This window comes from Fundulus heteroclitus, chromosome 15 (assembly GCF_011125445.2).
Source record: "Fundulus heteroclitus isolate FHET01 chromosome 15, MU-UCD_Fhet_4.1, whole genome shotgun sequence".
In the NCBI taxonomy this organism is placed as follows: Eukaryota; Metazoa; Chordata; class Actinopteri; order Cyprinodontiformes; family Fundulidae; genus Fundulus; species Fundulus heteroclitus.
Genome location: NC_046375.1, coordinates 8,563,668 through 8,581,792, shown reverse-complemented (window position 1 = coordinate 8,581,792; position 18,125 = coordinate 8,563,668). Strand labels below are relative to the sequence as shown.

Genomic DNA, 18,125 nt, shown 5'->3' with positions numbered 1-18,125 from the left:
GTCGCCCCAGTTCTGGCCTCAATTCGCTGGTTGCCTGTGAATTTTAGAGTTGGTTTTCCTCCCTGTTGAAGGGGAGTTTTCCTCTCCACTGTCGCTTCATGCATGCTCAGTATGAGGGATTGCTGCAAAGCCATCGACAATGCAGAGGACTGTCCACTGTGGCTGTTCAACCTTTCAGGAGGAGTGAATGCTGCTTGTTGAGACTCGATGTAATCTACTGGGTTACCTTAAATAGGAAACTTTTTGACCAACATGTCTGTATAATATAATTGAATTTGACTTTGGAAGTGCCTTGAGATGATATGTGTTACGAATTGGCGCTATTTTGAAATTCTTATTTTCATTTTTAATTGTTTGAATGATCTTGCCCCAGTGCACCTCTCTGAGTTTCTTCATCCCTACTTACCTTTGTGGTTTTTCAGGTTGGCCAAACAGCAGCTCCTGCAGGTATCTGGGTCTAGGAGTTTGTAGTTATTTGTATTTTGCTTCGGCTGCAGTTGTTTAAAGCTCTTTATAAATAAAACTGTTATGGTAAAGCTAACTATGTTCTTAATTATGAATGTCAAAAATACTAGAGTATCAGGACAACTGCATACATTTTTAATTTACAACATGGCAAAGATGCAGTTAAAGACCAACTGAGTACCACTACCAACCTCTCTGATTGATCCCTGTCCAGTAAAAAGCCAAGATGGTAAGACAGATCTCAGTGCATCCTACTAAATGACAGTTTAAGAGTTAGGATTTCAAATAAGATTTGACATATAGTTAAAAGAGGAGGATACATTACTTTGATTTTTGTTACATAATGTTACAATAAAACTAAGAAAATGTGTCTCGTTACTCTGGGGAGATTGGATAAAGACTAAATTTCGTATTTCCTCTAGTTATTTTTGTCTGAAATCAAAACTTGATAATCTGAAATACTTTTGTCAATAAAAGCAAAATCAGAAGAAATCCATAAGGGTGCACATAGAATATCGATTAAAATCTGCTCAGATTCATTAAAATTAATAGTTTGTTTTACCCCTGCCTACTTTCCATGTGATTTCATTTAAATCAGCATTGATTAAGTTGCACTTTTACAGTTTTTCCAGCTAATCCATAAAGTGTAAAGCTCAATAATGATTCATCAATGGATGCAAAAAAAAAAAAAGAAAAAAAAAAAGGCACAAAGTCAGTAGATCACTCTGGCAAAAAGCATTAACCCACAATCAGCATGTGATGCAAAGAGATCTTACGGTGAAAATATGATGAATTTATGACAGAAAACAGATTCCCTCCTCAGAACAATAAAGTTTTTAATATATATTTTTCAATTTACCATATTAAAGCCAACATGATTATTTTTATATTACCAAGATCATTGCAAATGCTGTATCATAAATATTTAGTTTTTTGTACATTTTCATTTCAAAAAGGTCTATTAATAGAAATTTTAAAAATAAAGCGTAGAACAAACATAACCTGGAATTCTTTTTTTTTTCTTTTAAATTGAGCCCATTTCGGTTTTTACATTCAAGCCCTTTGAAGTTTTGTCTAAAGGGCTTCGGCTAATAAAGGACAGATTTAACTGATCTCGTTTCCACATGGTCTTGTTCATACGATGAAAATGTAAAATAATCTCATGTATTTGCAATTAAATAAAAGATATAAAAGGCAATATTGGCAAAAGCGCAGGCACTGTGTGCGTGCATTTTACAAAAGGAAACAATAACCTCTGCGTATTTAAACGGTACATTTTTGAGCATGTGGAGTGTGACGGTGTGAAGCGGAAAAAACGCCCAGAGACAGTTTCGGTACAAAAAACAAACAAAAACAAAATAAAAACAGTGAAAGGATTAACAGGAAGACACGAAAACCATCTCCTTTGTGCTTATTCTGCCCCTTACAGGCGGCCCTTTTTTTTTTTTTTACCCTTTTATCCATTTCTTTGTTCATCTCTGCAGGCTGGTTGCATAATATTCCACCCCCTGCTCATGAGGTTCTTTGCCCTGTTTTGTTCAGACTCAGTGCCAGTCTTCATCGTCGTCGTCCTCCCTTTCGGATGAGTCCTCCTGGCTGCTGACCTCCTCCCCCTGCTCTGCCGCTGTGTCCCCGTCTCCTCCCTGGTGAGCCGCCGCTTCGGCTGCTGCGGCCGCAGCCGCCGCCACCTTCCTGGCTCGAGCCTGAGCTGCTGCTTTCTCCTCCTCCTCTTTCAGCCGCAGAGCTGCAGCCTTCTTCTCCTGCTCAGCGTGGCTTTTCATGTGGGCACTCCGACTCTTCACTTTATGAAACACCCTATACAAAAAGGTCAACATGCAGATTTGTATATTAAAGTTCACCGAACGCTTGAAAATTAGCATATTCAACACTTCTTGCAGACAAACCCGATCCCGATGCATCAGATAAAATTCAAAGGTTTCCGTTACTCCGCTTGTGCTTCACTTTTGGCATAAAGTGAACTTTGCTGCCTGTTAATTTACTCTGTAAGCATGCAAAGTCATGCAAACATTACAAAAACAAAGTAAATGACCGATCAAATTATTATTTTTATTTATTTTTTTGTTAATTTAAACTCAAACCAGCAGTTATCATCACCCTCCACAATGAGGGTGAGACACACAAAAAAAATCACAGTTCGCGATGTTGGATTTTCACACTGGGCTGCTTCCAAATATATTCATAAAAAGTTTAGTGGAAGGAAAAAGTTTAATAGAAAAAGGTGCTAAATTAATAAGGACATCCAATGCAATTAATAAGGACATCCAATGCAGGACATCCAACTGAATCAGAGAGAACATCATGGGCTTAGGAGGAAAAAAAAACAGTCTGGATTGTTTCTCACCTATCCAAAGTCCTCTTTTCAGATGTATGTCAATTTTGCATTTTTTATTTTTAATTTTTGGAAAAGGTTTCCAGTATTTTGAGGAAGTGTGCTGATGCAGACTGTGCACATTTTTCCACCAAACCCTTTTCTTTCCACTCAACTTCCCATTAATATGCTGGGATCCAGCACTGTGAACCGCCAGCTTCTTTAGCAGATTCCTTCGCGGCGTCTGTGACTGTGTGCTAGACGGTCATTGCAGGACAACGGTGAGCAGGCTTCCCCATGATTGTGTACGCCATAAACCAACATATCTGCATTAAATCGCTTTTTTTGGTCATTTGTAATATACAAATCCTCTGAGAATTTGGGGTTTTCATCAGCTGTAATAAAGTAACTCTTGATATATAATAATAATAATAATAATAATAATAATAATAATAATAATAATAATAATAAAATTATAATCAATAATATAATATAATATAATCAATAATATAATTATATACCGGTATATATATCTTTGTTTATATAATTTTATATATAATTTTGTTTAATTTGTTAGAATTGAATTAATAAAATAAATTAGCTTTTTAGTGCCTTTTCATTTATTTTATTGTTTTTCATACATGCCCCCTAAACAAAAAAAGAAAGAAAAAGAAACACACTCAACATTATAAACTTCCTATTAGCTATGCTTCCTACTAACTATGCTCTTCAAATAGAAAGTGACTGAGGAGATGCAGCATTGGCTTTATCAAAATTTGTATAGTTTTATTTTGGCTTTAATTAAGTCTATTTGGGTTGTTCTATAGTGCCACCTAGTTGTTGCCAGAGGTGGTAACAAATAAATCTACTTTTCTTCTACGTTCATGTATTTACTTACACATATGTATAGCCCCCTTTCCCTTTTTTCCTGCATTCTTATCCCACAAAATAATAGTTTCCTTTGTACAAAATTAAAAACACAATTACAATAAACTGTGTTAAAAATATAGCAAACTAATTGCTTTATTGTTTTATTTTATAACTGGATCCTTCTCCAAGGGGAAATCCTAAAGACACCAGCAAAAACTGAACCTGTATAATCTTATACATTCAGCTTTAAAATAAGAAGTAAAACATTTAATTCATTTTCCAGTTTGCATGCAAGGTCCCCTTCACATGAGACCAACACTACACCACAACGTCCATCTCAAGGGTCTAAGAGAGGCATTCTAGGGAGGCATTGAGTTTTGAGTTCTTCGACTGTTTAAATCTTGCACGAAACTTATGTAGAGCAGCCTGGTGGCAGTCATGACAACTCATTCATGATGTGTAGTCAGCAGTAACCAGTGAAGATTGGTTATCAAAGAATTTGAAGCAGGGTTGAGCGTGCTGTCTTCGTCACAATGCCACAACCTTGCCTGCAGTGCTCCAAGTACCCTAACTGATTGTAGGCTTTTTACCATCTACCACGGCTCTGGCTGTAATAAGGAAAAAAAAAACAAGCTCATCAAACAACTGATATAAAAAAAAAAAACACAACCTCTGAGCATGCACAGAGATATCGGCATGTGCAGTGCTCCCAGTAGGCTCCCAGCTAAAATTACGCATACACGGTAGGTTACTGCGTGCTGAGCAGAGAATATTGCTACTTCTTTCGATGGCAAGTTTAAAACATACTTCTCAGGCTTGTATAGAGAAGCTTTTAATGGCATTAAGCAATAATAGGGGAGGAAGAGGATGATTGTGAAAATCATCCTCATTGCTCATCGGGTTTATAATTTATTAATAGCCACTCCACAGCTCTTAAAAACAACTTCAGGTTTCATAGCGAGGGTGTGATCAGCGAAAATATGGAATACAGGTTAAAATTATTGATGATCAAATGACATGATCAGGGCTCAGCTCTCTCCCCTGCATCCTTTCATACTAATAAGGTGATAAAAACAGTGTTTTATCCTCCAAACCAAAAGCTGAAGCACAATGGAGGTGCAGAAACCTCAAATACTGCAGATCGCAGTATATATATATGCGGCAAGTACCAAGAGACCAATAAGGCCGAGCTCATAATCACAAAGAAATTAAATTTCTCCAAATTTTGAATGGTTTTAGAGTTCCTGGAAACTATTCAGAGTGTAACTCACCAGCTTTGTCATGATATGATGTTATATCCATTTGTTTGGAAGACGATATGATATGTGACAATATAGCAAACTATATTACAATACCTGATCGATATGATGCAATATTATTTGCCCATTTAACACTTATTTACAATTGCTAAGTTTAAATGGACAAAAGTAATCAGAATTAAGGGCGTATTGGAATAAAATGCGTCATGTAAACAAACTAATCGGAATATTGTGATCGGATTAAGCTCAAATGGAATGAAATTGTAATCCGAATGAGAGAGGTGGTGTATGCTGATTGATAATCCGATCAACGTGTGTATAAACGCTTGTCAGGCTTAAGTTATTCCGAATGTGGCAAATTGTCCCACGTGCACATGTGCGCCAGATGTAAACGTGACATATTTCAGCGATGTTGAGTGGTGGAAATACGTCAGGAAGCAAAACAGTCGGAGCTCCCGATACAGGCTTTCTATCCGAAAATTTTTTTTTTTTAAAAAGCTAAAAATTGTTGCAGTAACGTTTCAACTGTAATTAGAAGTTTTTTTTTTTAGGTTAAGATTTAATAGTAAAAGTAAAATAGTGGTTCTATTCTGAATAAAGCCAGGTAAATTAAACGCACATTATGATCGGATTAACTGATTTTGTGCCCATATAAACGGTACAATCCGGTTATTTAATCCAAATACATTTTAATCCCATCATGAAAGTTTGTAAACAGCTATTGATATTAAGTCACACAGAAAACGTATGATTTGACAATTTCTAAGCTCTCACGAGTATCAGGCATTTAAAAGTGATGACAACGTATCAGCTGTTCACCACAGTCTCATGCCTAAATGTCAAAATAAAGGCGTATCTTAAATATGACGTTGTGGATCGCCATTTTCATTTTTGCGTCTGTGTAATTGGATCGTTGATCATTTAACTGATATATCGATGTGGATCGATGTATTGCTACACCCCTAGACACGATAGCATGGTGCTAATCTGCTGTAAATGGGTCCTAAACCGGAAGGTTTCTAATGTAGACAAGCAAATGTAAACTTAGAAACACCACAGTGATCGGTTCAAAGCCTCGGGAATGCCTGCAGCAGCAAAACCATAAACAGGTTTTAAAATCTACAGCTGACTGAAAGGCGGCCTTACCTGCCACATTTCTTGCACGGAAACACTTCATTGGGGTCCTGCGGGGGCTTCGGCGGAGCCTTGGCTTTCTTGGCGGCGGCTTCGGCCCGAGGCCTGTGAGGCACCGATGAGTGATGAGCCTCCTTCCTGACAGGATCGGGCTCTTTGATGACCAGAACCGTCCCTGTCTGAGGCAACAACAGAACGTGGGTGTCGACGGTGCTGGGAACTACTGACCATTTCTTCTTTTTGAGCACGTCCGTGAGGGCATGTTCAGCCAACGAGGAGGATTACACAAGTACTTACTACATAGTCATGAGCCTGTAGTGACTGAGCCACCCTCGCCTGCTGCTTGCTTTCGTGGTCGTCATATGAAGAAGCTTCTTTTTTTTCTTCTTCTTCCGCCTCTCCTTGAGCTAATTTTGGGTGATGTGAGCTCTGCAATTAATAGGTGGAAAAAAAAGGGTCAGGAATTTGGGCATTTTTTGTGATGTTAAAACTTAAGATTAATATAAGATCTTTAGTCCGGTGTCAGCAAATAAATTTTTTTTTTTACTTTGTATGATTTTTTATCACTTCTGCTTTCCCACCTAGTTACAATTGCGTGTCGTTTTACTCCTTAAACAGCATTTATGCCTTTGTTCTTAAACAAGTCAGTCTGTACACCTAGTTCTTCAAAAAGGATAAAGAAATACGCATTAAAATGGTTCAAGTTTTGTCTTTAAGGGGTCCAAAAGAAGTGGACTGTTGGACGACAGGGATTGTGAATATCAGGGCACTCCCATCTGTAGCATCTAAATACTGCAACACTTGTATGTCACTGTTCCTTTAATATAGATCATCTGTACTTTGTAATTTTATAATTTTAACCACACTTATCCACATATTATGTAAGGAAAACCCAGAAGCCTAACACTGGACCATACCTTAATGTCCACCACAGCCTCAGAGTGCTTGTCCACGGGTGACTCTGGGGGGCCGTAGGTTAAGATACCATTTCGACCGACCTTCACCTGCTTCTTATACGTATAGTAGAACTCCACGCACTGAGCCACGGTCTTAGTCCGCACCTTAAAAAACAAGAAAAAAGAAACCAAGACACAAACAGATGCAAGTTTATCTTCAACACCGTTAACGTAAAACCTGCATTGACTAAAAAAAAATGGCTCTGTTAATACTCTTTAGGAGCTTAAGATGTATTTAACGGTAAAAATATACAGTAATATAAACATAGTTGGGAAGAGACCGCATCTGGGGTTAATTCAAATGAATTACGCATTTTTATGTGCTAATTTCAGCATTTTGTACCTAGTCTTACAATATAAATTCAAGTTGTCATGCTTTTAAAAAGGCTGTAATGAAGGAAGGATGAATTGAAGGTGAATTGAAGGCAGCGAAAGTCGAAAAAAACGAGTGGATGGATGAACTTTTAGGGTAGAACAGGAAATACAGTCTGGGAAAACTTCAATTTCTTTTAATCCATAACAATTTAAATTTGAAAAAAAAAAATCTAATTAAATCAAAATTTAAAGCAACAGACTTTCCAGCCTGGACGAGAACTCTGTCACAGTCTGGCTCGTGTGCCTGATATTGTTCCGATTATACAACCCAGACTTCCTGCTGTAGAGAGGATGTGATTTATTCTCTCTGATTTTCTTCTCTTTGAACAACAACCAAAATAAAAAGCAACTACAATCAAAAAAAAAAAATGCTCTTCCTGTCTGCAAAAGGATGTTTGCCATTACATCCGAGTGATATAAACGATGCAACTGACAATTCTGCTCTCAAATGCCCTAATAAGTACAATTACGATTCCTATTATACACAAAAAATAAAAAAAGTCGCCTCCCCCTGCATGATGAAGGCTTCCCCCTCACCAGTTTCTGCACCAGGAAGAAGTCCTTCCTGTAGAGAGAGATCCCTTTGTTGAAGTAACACTTCTCCTCCGCCGTCCAGCTGTCAGAGCCTGTGTGGGTAGCAAAAAAAAAAATAAATCAAAATTTTGAACGAATCTGAAACCCAGCAACAAAAGAAAGGACGTTTAGGAGATCGATGAGTGGAGGGTGGTGACGCTTTTTCACCTGAGTAGTGATAACCTGCCAGGTGATGGCCCCTGGGGAAAACTGGGTCTTGAAGCATCAGACGCTCCAGTGTTTCCTTAACATCAAGCAAAGTTAACGCAAAGTAAAACCTGCAGAGACGGCGCTCAAATTAAATGAATGAATCCCGATTAGTGTCTTTACTCACAAGGATTTTGCCTCCGCATTCGTGTAAACTGTGTAAAACCAGCTCCTGATTGGTTCCTCCTCCTCTAAAAACGCTCGAACAAGCCAGGCTCATGAAATGCTCCACTGCAATGATGAAGTGAGGGCAAATTAGAGGAGGGAAAAAGTTCAGAAAACATCTATGAATTAGTCTGTGACAGAAACCTACTGGTCTCCTCATCGCCTTGTTTTCGGTCGCCGTTATTCAAAGGAAGCCAGACCAAGTCAGCCTTATGCTGGTCCGACTGGGAGGAGAGCTGGTCTTGCAAATCGGGTATTTCCGCTTGGTACTGCGGGCCGATATTGATACGGCTGTACCCCAACACACACAGAACAGAGGTATAGAGATGTAATCCACACCGCAAAGACAAAAAAAGATAACAGAGAGGTCGGTTTGAGTCGGCCATGCGATGCTCACGGTTCAAGGCACACAGGCGTGGCATCGGTGATCAACGGCAAGACCGGAGGTGTGATGTCTGAACTCGCTGGGAACAACGAACAAACAAAAAGATGCAGGCATTATCTAAAAATGAAAGAAAAAAACATAAATCCAATTGACTGGCAGAAATAACCTGAGACTTACTGGAACGCAGCAGGCTACGCGCTGCAGACTTGGGAGTAGCCGGAGGCGGCAGGATCTGGTTGCTCACGGCGATGTTGGTGAGGAAGGCGGAGAAGTAGAGCCCGGTTCCTCCGCGGACGGGCGACAGGATGGGAGGTGGGGTGTACGGCGGCAGGGCGTGCAGGTCCGGCAGGCGGACCGGGGAGCGCAGGTTGCTCTGGTATGGGGTGATGCTGGAGTACACCGACGGGGGGATGAAAGTGGAGGGCTTGGGGGGAGGGATGATGAGGGGCTCGGGACGAGTCCGGCGCTTGGACTTGGGCTTCCCGTCTTCTTCCATTCCCGAATCGCTCTCCCCGTCCTGGAACAACGAGGAGACGTGGCACATCTTAAAAGTTCCCGTTTATCTAGTTTTCCTTTGACAGGTTGCCTTCCTGACTTTGATGACGAGAGCATTATCGTGTGCAGAGCGGAGAGAAAAGTTAAGTTAAACGAAGGCCACACTGCAAAAACAGAACTAAAAATAAGTAAAATTTTCCTGAAATTAGTGTATTTGTCCTTGATTTGAGCAGGTAAATAAGATTATCTGCCAATGGAAAGAGTAATTTTACCCCAAAAATAAGATAATTAGATATAGTGCACTTGAAATAAGTTGATGGAGATGACTTCTTCCTATTTTAAGTGCAAAAATCTTATTCCATTGGCAGATTATCTTATTTACCTGCTCAAATAAAGGACAAATACACTCATTTCAAGAAGATTTTAACTTATTTTAGTTCTGTTTTTGCAGTGCAGTGGCCATCTCTTTTAAAACCTTTGCTTAGAAAACTCGAAAGTTAACGTTCATGCACTGTAGCTGTAGAGGTAATACAAAAATGACGAGATTACACATTAGATACACATTATCTAATCAACAACTCATATATGACAGGTTTTTTTGCAGCAAATCTCTGCAGATGTTGGTAAAATATACATTTTAAGATCTGCAAAGGTAGCTGGAAGCTGTCAGAACCTGGAGTTTTATGCGCCTGCTGTAACTGGGAGGGATTAGTGAGTAAACAACACTCCGGTCCGACTGCTTTTTTTTTTTTTTTTTTTTTTTATATATTTGACTACACCATGTCCAAACTAAATATACTCACAATGATATTAGAGATATTAAAGTAACAGTGAGTGTATGCACAGTGCTGGGAAATAACTACTTTCCCAGTTTACAGGTAACTATCTTTTCAGCCCTTAATGTTTCAGATCATCAAACCATATTTAGTATAGACCGCAGTTATTAAATGAGGAGTACCTTTATTACATTAAAAAAGGGCTTTCTAAACAAACCAGGTGAAAAGTGTGCAAAAATTTAGACAGCCGAGAAGCTGAGCTCTGTTTCACCAAGCCACGCCCAGATCTGGTTACTGCCACAGTTGGACAATCACAAAAAAATCAACCAAATAAAACCTGTATGGCAACAAACGAGCCAACACATCGTGCCCCGATCTAAAGAAATTCAAGAACAGACGACAAACACAGTCGTTGACCTCTATCCGTCTGGAAGCGGCTCACAAAGCCTTTCCCCGGGCCTCCAGTGAACCACAGTGAGAGCCATTATCCACAAATACAGAAAACATGGAGCAGTGGGGAGCCTTTCTATAGGGGGCCAGCTGACCCAAAATCCCCCCCAAGAACACGTCAGCAATTCATCCAGGGAGGGAGTCCACAAAAAAAAAAAAAAGAAAATTGGGCAGAAAATCCCCAGTCGAGACAAAAAGTGGAACTTTTTAAAAGATAAGTGCCTCGTTATGTCTGGCGTAAAACTGAGAGCTTTCCAGGAAGACGACGCGTCATGCCGACAGGTCAGAAATGATCGCGGCAGGGTGTCATTCTGGGGTTTGCTTCGCTGCTTCAGGAGCGTACCAGACCCAAAATGGTAAATGGCTTGTACTTGTATAGCGCTTTAACTAGTCTTAACGACCTCCAAAGTGCTTTACACTACAGTTCAGTCATTCACCCATTCACACCCTGACGGTGGTGAGCTATGTTTGTAGCTACAGCTGCCCTGGGGCAGACTGACAGAGGCGAGGCTGCCAGACACCGGCGCTACCGGGCCCTCTGACCACCGTCAGCAGGCAATGCGGGTGAAGTGTCTTGCCCAAGGACACAATGACAGAGACAGTCAGTGCGGGAGATCGAACCGGCAACCCTCCAATTGCAAGACGAACTCCCTAACCTCTGTGCCATGTCGCCCCAAAAGCTCTTCAGTTCGTGAAGAGCTTTTGTTGCTCTGTTCACCGAACCGAGCGACCCCTGGGTTACACACTGCAGGGCAATAATCTGGAGCTCGCCAGCAGGTTCACTTCTCCGTGCTCAAAAAAACATTAAATAAATGTTACATTTCTTACTTAAATCCAGCTGAGTTGCTCTGACAGGAACTTAAACAGACCGTTCATGGTGGAAAGCCCTCCAATGTAGCCAAACTCAAACAATCCAGCAGAGATTTTTGTAAACCTCCAACAGCGGCACAACAACTTATTAGCTTTAGGGGTTTAATATTGATTACAGAACACCAAGCTGCTTGGGAAAGTTTCTTTTTTTTGATGATCTGAAACTGAAATCTGCAAAATGAACATGTGCCAACTTCGTAAAGCAAATCTACCTCAAAACACAGGAAGGCAACCAGGTCCACCATACTATCAAAACAGGTGAAAAAAAAAAATAAATGAATAAAAAAAAAAGATGAAGAAGATCCTCTTCCCACACGGAACCAACCTGGCCAAAGCTCTCGGTCACCGAGTTTCTGAGGGAACGGCGCCGAGCCACAATCACGGAGGGCTTGCGATCCGCCTGGCCCGCGGCGCGGTCTCCCTGCGTAACGCGGCCCTGAGCCCAGCCGCCCTGAACCTCTGCCTGGTTCTTGTGCACGGGCACGGACACCGGGATCACCAGGGGCACTATGGTGGCGGGGGCGTCCTCCTGCAGAGGATACAGAAAACGGGAGAATAGAAAAAAAAAGACGAACAGCAGAAAAGTGGAGGATGATGTTGAGAAAAGAATGAGGGAGAAACAAAAAGAGGAAGAAGGTGAGAGTGCATCTCATCTCACAGTGTGGTGCAATAGCAAAAGAAAACTTGAACAGTGATTCATTTTTTTTAAATGTTTTTTTTTTTTTTTTAAATATGAACATCAGTGAGGTTTAATTTCTCCTTTCTCAGCATATTAACCACTGAACTGACCGGTCCCGAGATCTTTACATGCTAAAACAAAAACAAAAACAAAAAAAAAGCTTGCGTTTTAATTTAAACGTGAGCTGTAAAAGACATGGTTCGTTCCTATGTTGTTGCAGATCTACATATTTCCTCAGCATTTCACGGAACAACAGCCCCGGTATGTGTGCTTAAACGGAAACAGTTCTTCAAACACAGATCCAAAAATTTTACAAGTGGGAAGTGAAAACTACAAATCACTTCCACGATTTGAAACGTGAGGTAAGGCGAGAGCCTTTGTGAACACCGAGCACGAAGGCCGTTTCTCCTTAATCGGGAACTTCCCAACAACAATTATTAAAAAAAAAAAAAAAAAAAAAAAAAAAAAAAAAAAAAAACAGCTCGTGAATTAGCTGCAGGAAACCAGTTTGGGGAGAACGGGAGCGTGGCTGTGCAGGTTGACAGCTCGGCCCCTCCCTGCCTCCGCTGAGCGACTGGCATAGGAGGAGGAGGAGGAGGAGAAAAACTGCCTGAGGAATGTGGAGGTGTGCAGACATGCAGCCGCTCCAACAGCACATCCAGCGTGCACGGCTGACGCTCAAGCCTTCAAGGAGCCTCTGAGCTCCTTCGGGGCAGAGGACTCTGAGTACCCGTGTTTACGTATAGACAGTCGGCGTTAAAGAGAGCCGCAGAAGAACAACGTCAAAGAGAGGGTGCAGCATCTACTGTGTAAACATGATCAACCCTGAACAGCGACGGTATGGTGCGTCCCACCGAGATAACGCCAGCGGTGCGGGATAAATGAAGAGCAGGGAATCTAGAACCATGGCTGATGTTGCAGGACGCGGCGGAATATGGTGGAAAATTAACTGCATGGCTTTAAAAAAAAAAAAGAGCTGAAACTGGACGGCTGCAGAAGTTTTGTAAACCATAGGGAAGTTCTGCGTAGAAACAGGACTCTTCCTCTTTACACAGCTGCTTGCCAACTTTGCCAGATGAAACAAAAGCAAAAAAAAAAAGAACTTTCACTAGTAGCTCAAAGCCAATATATAAAGCAGGGGTGATTAGTATTGAACACATCAAACCAAGCCGCGTCTGACCCAACACGCCACCCAGCGCCTGGCGCAGTCTGTGGCCCTCTCCTGCTTCGACTACTGCAACAACCTCTGCAGAAGGTCGATTAGCCTAAAAGAGAGTAAACCACCCGTCTGCTCCGCGAGCTCCACTGGCTACCCTTAGCTGATCGCATCAAATTCAACTGATCTTAACCTTCAAATTGCTTTATGGGACGACTACCACCGAGAGAATTCAGGCAGACGACCTGAACGTCACTCCTCTCGGCTAGCAAATGCCTGCGCCACGCTCAAGACAATCCACAATGGCGGGACGACCAGGGCGCAACCAGAGAAGGGGCGTCCCAGTCTATGTTCAAGAGGACCAATCAGTTCAGAGAGCATCTCCTACCCTACGACCATCCCCATACTCCCCTAACCCGTCTACTACACTATCTCTGTCTGCACTTTCCTCCATCCCTGCACTCTATTTCTACATAATGGCACCGCCTTCACCTCTGAAACAACCTGGACCAGTGGTCTGCGCAAGATCTTGTTAGCTTTGATGCTAACTGCATTGTTACATCCTCATTTGTAAGATCCAAACAAATAAATTAAAAAAAACAAAAAACAAAATTGTTTCTAATGGACGTATTGTCGGGAAATTCACAACAGATGTTCCTACATTGAAATTTAGTAAACGGAAAAAAAATAAGCAATCAAAAAAACGGCCAAACTTAAGGCACATAGATAAAATTTAAGACCTATGGTGGAGATACTTTTTAAGGCCTACAATTGAGATGAATACATGTAAGCAATTTAGACTTTTTAAGACCCTGCAGAAACTCTGAAGAAACGTAGAACATTGGGGGAAAAAAGAGCATTTGAACATATGAAAAAAAAGAACATGCAAAAAGGCAGAGATATTAAATCTGACAGTTTTCAGAAATGAATCCTGCCCTCTATTAGTACAAATTAATGCCAGATGATTTAGTGCTAACTGATGGCCCATCTATGAGAATCTCTAGGCGGGTAACGGCATAAAGCCTCCACAACCTTACTGCTGCAGACCATGCTAACAGAATTAGATAGAGATGCATTTCTAAGCTTCTCAATATTGCAGTAAGCACCATTACAGCCAAGACCTAAGAGCAGAATGGAGATAATTTCAGAAAAATAAGAAAAAGAACTAGGGTTGACAAGGTACTGCTCACATATCTAACAGAGCCAAGCACTTGTTTATGAGCTTTAGACAGAACTGGAACTATAGTTGTTCCTGTTGAAACAATAAGTAATGGACTCAGCAGCATTAACATCTAGGAAAAGTTGCTGCGGAAGACTCCACTCTTGAAGAAAAAGCATGGAAAAGCTTGATTTGAACCAGCCAATAAAATACAGGAGGAATAAAGTCTGCCGAGAAGAGACCAAAATAGATCTTTTTAGACTGGAAACAGTCTGTAATGAGGGGAAATGAGTGTACATCACCCCAAAAACACTCCACTAACCGTGGTTCTTTGAACAGAATTTAATATTGCCGTCCTTTAACATCTGAAGACAGTTTGTGTGAAAGAATGGATCAGAATCTCACTTGGAGAAGACAAGACAATTTTTGAAGACTCTTTTTCCCATAACCTAAATTCTGGACTTATCTGTGTTGATTTCTTTGTCGTTTTTGGATCGTTTCTACCGACATCCAACGTGGATTATATGTCAAACCATTTTGACGCATCTTCTCATTTTAACTGAGAGAAAAATAGTCTCCAAACCTTTGACTGGTTATGTATAGTTAAGGAGAAACCCATTACTGTGTTCAATACTTACTTTCCCCAACTATAAATAGTTGTACTGTTTTGTGGCATAAATTAATAAATTAGATACAACAGCGGTGTAAATGTTGAATTTCTTTTTAACCTTGGCAGCTTTGGCGGGCAGGGACTCCATTTCCGAAGCCTTCTGAGCAAGAGTCTCCAGGTTGATCTCTTTGGAGGCCCTCCTCCTCCTGCGGGCGGTCTGTATGACCCCTCCTGTCGCTGCTTGGCCTTCCGCTCCCTTCGCAGCTGTGACGCCTGCCACTCCGTTCTGGGGCGGCGCCGCCGGCTCTTTGGAGACTTGGGACCACATGTTTGCGGGAGGGGGACCCAGCGGGGACTGTCCCTCTCTGGAGAGGCGGCGCGAGCGCCGAGGGGCCGCGGGTGCTGAGTCGGCAGAATCTAAGGGATCCGTGGCAGCAACCTTTTCAGCGCACGCGTCGGGTAATGCTGATGCGTCGCGAGCTTGGGCCTCTGGCTGCGGCTCCATTGGTTGCGTGTCCTCTTTTTTAGCCCCGGAGTCAGGCGGAAGAGGCTCGGGGAGCGGATAAGCTCCAAAGTTTGGGGTCTGCTGCTGCAGATTTGGTTGAACCTGAGGCGGCGTCGTTTCTGGCTGTGGGACGTTCTGTTGCTGCATCTGCTGCATCTGCTGAAGCTGCTGCTGCTCCTGCAGCTGCTGCTGGTGATACTGTTGCTGGATTTGCTGCTGCAGCTGTTGCTGCTGGATCTGCTGCTGCTGCATTTGCTGCTGCTGCTGCTGCTGTTGCTGCAGTTGCTGCAGCTGATGATGATGCTGCTGCTGCTGGTGCATGTGCTGCTGCTGCTGCTGTTGATGGTGGTGATGGTGCATTTGCTGCTGCTGCATCTGATGCAGAAGCTGCTGCTGGGTTTTGGACTGCTCCCCGTAGATCATGCCTTTGTTCGCCGGGAAAACGGGATAATAACCTGACGAGAACTGCTGCTTGTTGGGTCTGAACGAGGCCTGGAAGGGCTGCAGAATGGGGCCCTGCATGGTGTGGCCAGGCACGTGGGGTTGGGCCTGGAGATCCACACCTTTGTGGCCATGCTGATAGGCTTGTAGCTGGGCCTGATGCATCACAGCGGCGTGCTGCTCCCACTCGTGGCCCCGTCCCTGAGTTTGAGCTTGGGAGGCATCTCTGTAAACTTCCACAGGCGCCGACAGCTGGGTCTCCGCTCCCATCGGCATCGCTACACCTTCGTGGACCCCTTTATGGAAGGGCATCTGATACGTGCCAAAGTTCTGGCCCCAGGCCGCCACGGGAGCTTCCTGGGTCCACCCGGGGGCCTGTATGGAGTCCTGCATCCATTTTACAGAAGAAGGCTGCTGATAGTGCGGCAGGCTTTGGTGGCCTTTCTCTGGGTTATAAACGGCGGAGCTGCTCGCAGATTCACCGTGGCTCGCCTTTAAAGCGGGAGGTCCCATACCATAATAAACCTCCCCCGTGTGCTGCACTCCTTCTTTCATGGCTGGAGTCCGATGCTTGCTCTTGTCAGTGTTAACCTGAGAAGGAAGACTCATAGCAGTCTCCTAAGATTGGAAAATGTTTTTTGGTTGTTTTTTTTTTTTCCCCTGAATCTGTGAGCGTGCAAAAACTTGGTTCAGGCCACTTTAGTGTGCTACCGCTCCCGGCGGCCGTGAAATTCTTTAATTGTGTATACAGAGGTATCTGGGAGGAAACATAAAATCCCAAAGGAAAGTGCAGGGTGGGGAACATGCGGCCGTCTTTCAGCAATTAAATCTGAGGTCTGCTGTCCAATCTTCTCAACATCTTCAGGGAGCTAGACCTTATAGAAGACAAACATACAGAGAGAGAGAGAAAGAGAGAGAATGAAATCATAAATTAGTTCCTTATAGGGGGGACATTACGAGTTTACTGCCGATTTACAGTTGCCAGCAGCAAGAGAGGAAACTGGGGCCTACACCAGCAAACGGCCTTGTGAGAAAAGTGAAATCATAAAGCAGAGCAGAGGGCAAAAAAAAAAGCCTGTGTTTTGGATTCATGCGATCAGGTGCGTGCAGAGAAGACATTTTGCAAGATGAAGTTTTAAGGTGGCAGGGAAAAAACAAGGAGGCGCCTCCAGAGCGGAGCTGCCATTTGGCTTAACAAGAAATACAGGAAACGAAGGGGCTCTTGCAATAACCCGAGCGATAGCCAAGCGATGTTCTGTTGCAAACAAGCTATAAGGAAGCGTCGTGCGAGCTGCGTGCTCTCTTAGGCAAACGCCGCGGATTAATCAGCATTATTGTGAAAGCCAGAGAGGTTTGTTTTTTTTACCTGATCAATGGTGCACAGGCGACCCCCCGATCAGCTCCATGGAGTCCCTTTGGTTTCGATCAAAGTCGACTGCGCGCAGCTCCATGGAGGGATTGTGCGCAGCGAATGTCACAACTCTGACAAGTTTCCATCGAGTTTCGCTTCGCACAATATGGCGATCAGGCGGTTTGACAGCAACACGGAAAGACGCTCCAAAGTCCCGGCAGGGCAGCGGGAGGCTTCTTAACGGCGTAGTTACAATGTTGCACACTGTATCCGCAGAACCGTGCACTTCCAGGAAAACATGTCCACAACTTTCCCCCCCCCCCCTCCACGCACACACCACATCACCCGAGAGAAACACGCATGAGACGGGTGCTGCCTGCGCTGAAATGCTGCCGTGCAGCGGCGGCTGTCGGTATTTTTCTCCGACTTGGAAATTGCTGCTGTGGGTCAAAGGGGCTGTTCAGGGTTGATCCCGGCTGTTTGGAGCGCTGCGTAACTGCGACGACGTGCAGAAATGGTCGATGCCCGTAAACGCACCGCCGCGCCCCAAAACAGCTTGGCTCACATCCTGTTGTCCAATCCGGTCGTCTGCTCGGGTCCGTCGCTGTATCCGCGTACGCTTGTTTTCTCCCTCAGGTTGTCCCGGATGCGGAGTCGTATCCCGCTGATAGAGGTCGTTGTTGAGCTGCAATTAAGATTTCACAACTGCGGAGGTCAAATTCAAGCAACTCCTTACAGACATAAATTATTAAAAATCTTATATTATAAATCTATCTATCTATCTATCTATCTATCTATGTGAAAAGGCTGGTTATCACTATTTGTTTACGTGCCATAATAATAATAATACTAATAATAATAATAATAATATATAAAACGTTATTAGAAAATGTGATTTTCAAGATTCAAAAACAT

The 18,125-nt window shown here is 42.8% G+C and overlaps 1 protein-coding gene across 1 annotated transcript; it reads right to left on the bottom strand.

The window, feature by feature from the left end:
- Positions 1 to 1,276: 1,276 nt before the first annotated feature.
- mideasa (mitotic deacetylase associated SANT domain protein a) lies at positions 1,277 to 17,783 on the bottom strand. Its single transcript, XM_012869107.3, has 13 exons — positions 17,226 to 17,783; positions 15,032 to 16,734; positions 11,635 to 11,838; positions 8,896 to 9,235; positions 8,731 to 8,797; positions 8,482 to 8,624; positions 8,296 to 8,399; positions 8,130 to 8,205; positions 7,926 to 8,014; positions 6,975 to 7,118; positions 6,355 to 6,486; positions 6,070 to 6,236; positions 1,277 to 2,280 (listed from the first exon to the last, which is right to left on the bottom strand). The coding sequence occupies exons 2-13, from the start codon at positions 16,466 to 16,468 to the stop codon at positions 2,010 to 2,012; spliced, it is 3,174 nt and encodes a 1,057-aa protein (XP_012724561.2). The 5' UTR covers positions 16,469 to 16,734; positions 17,226 to 17,783; the 3' UTR covers positions 1,277 to 2,009.
- Between the last annotated feature and the right edge of the window lie 342 nt (positions 17,784 to 18,125).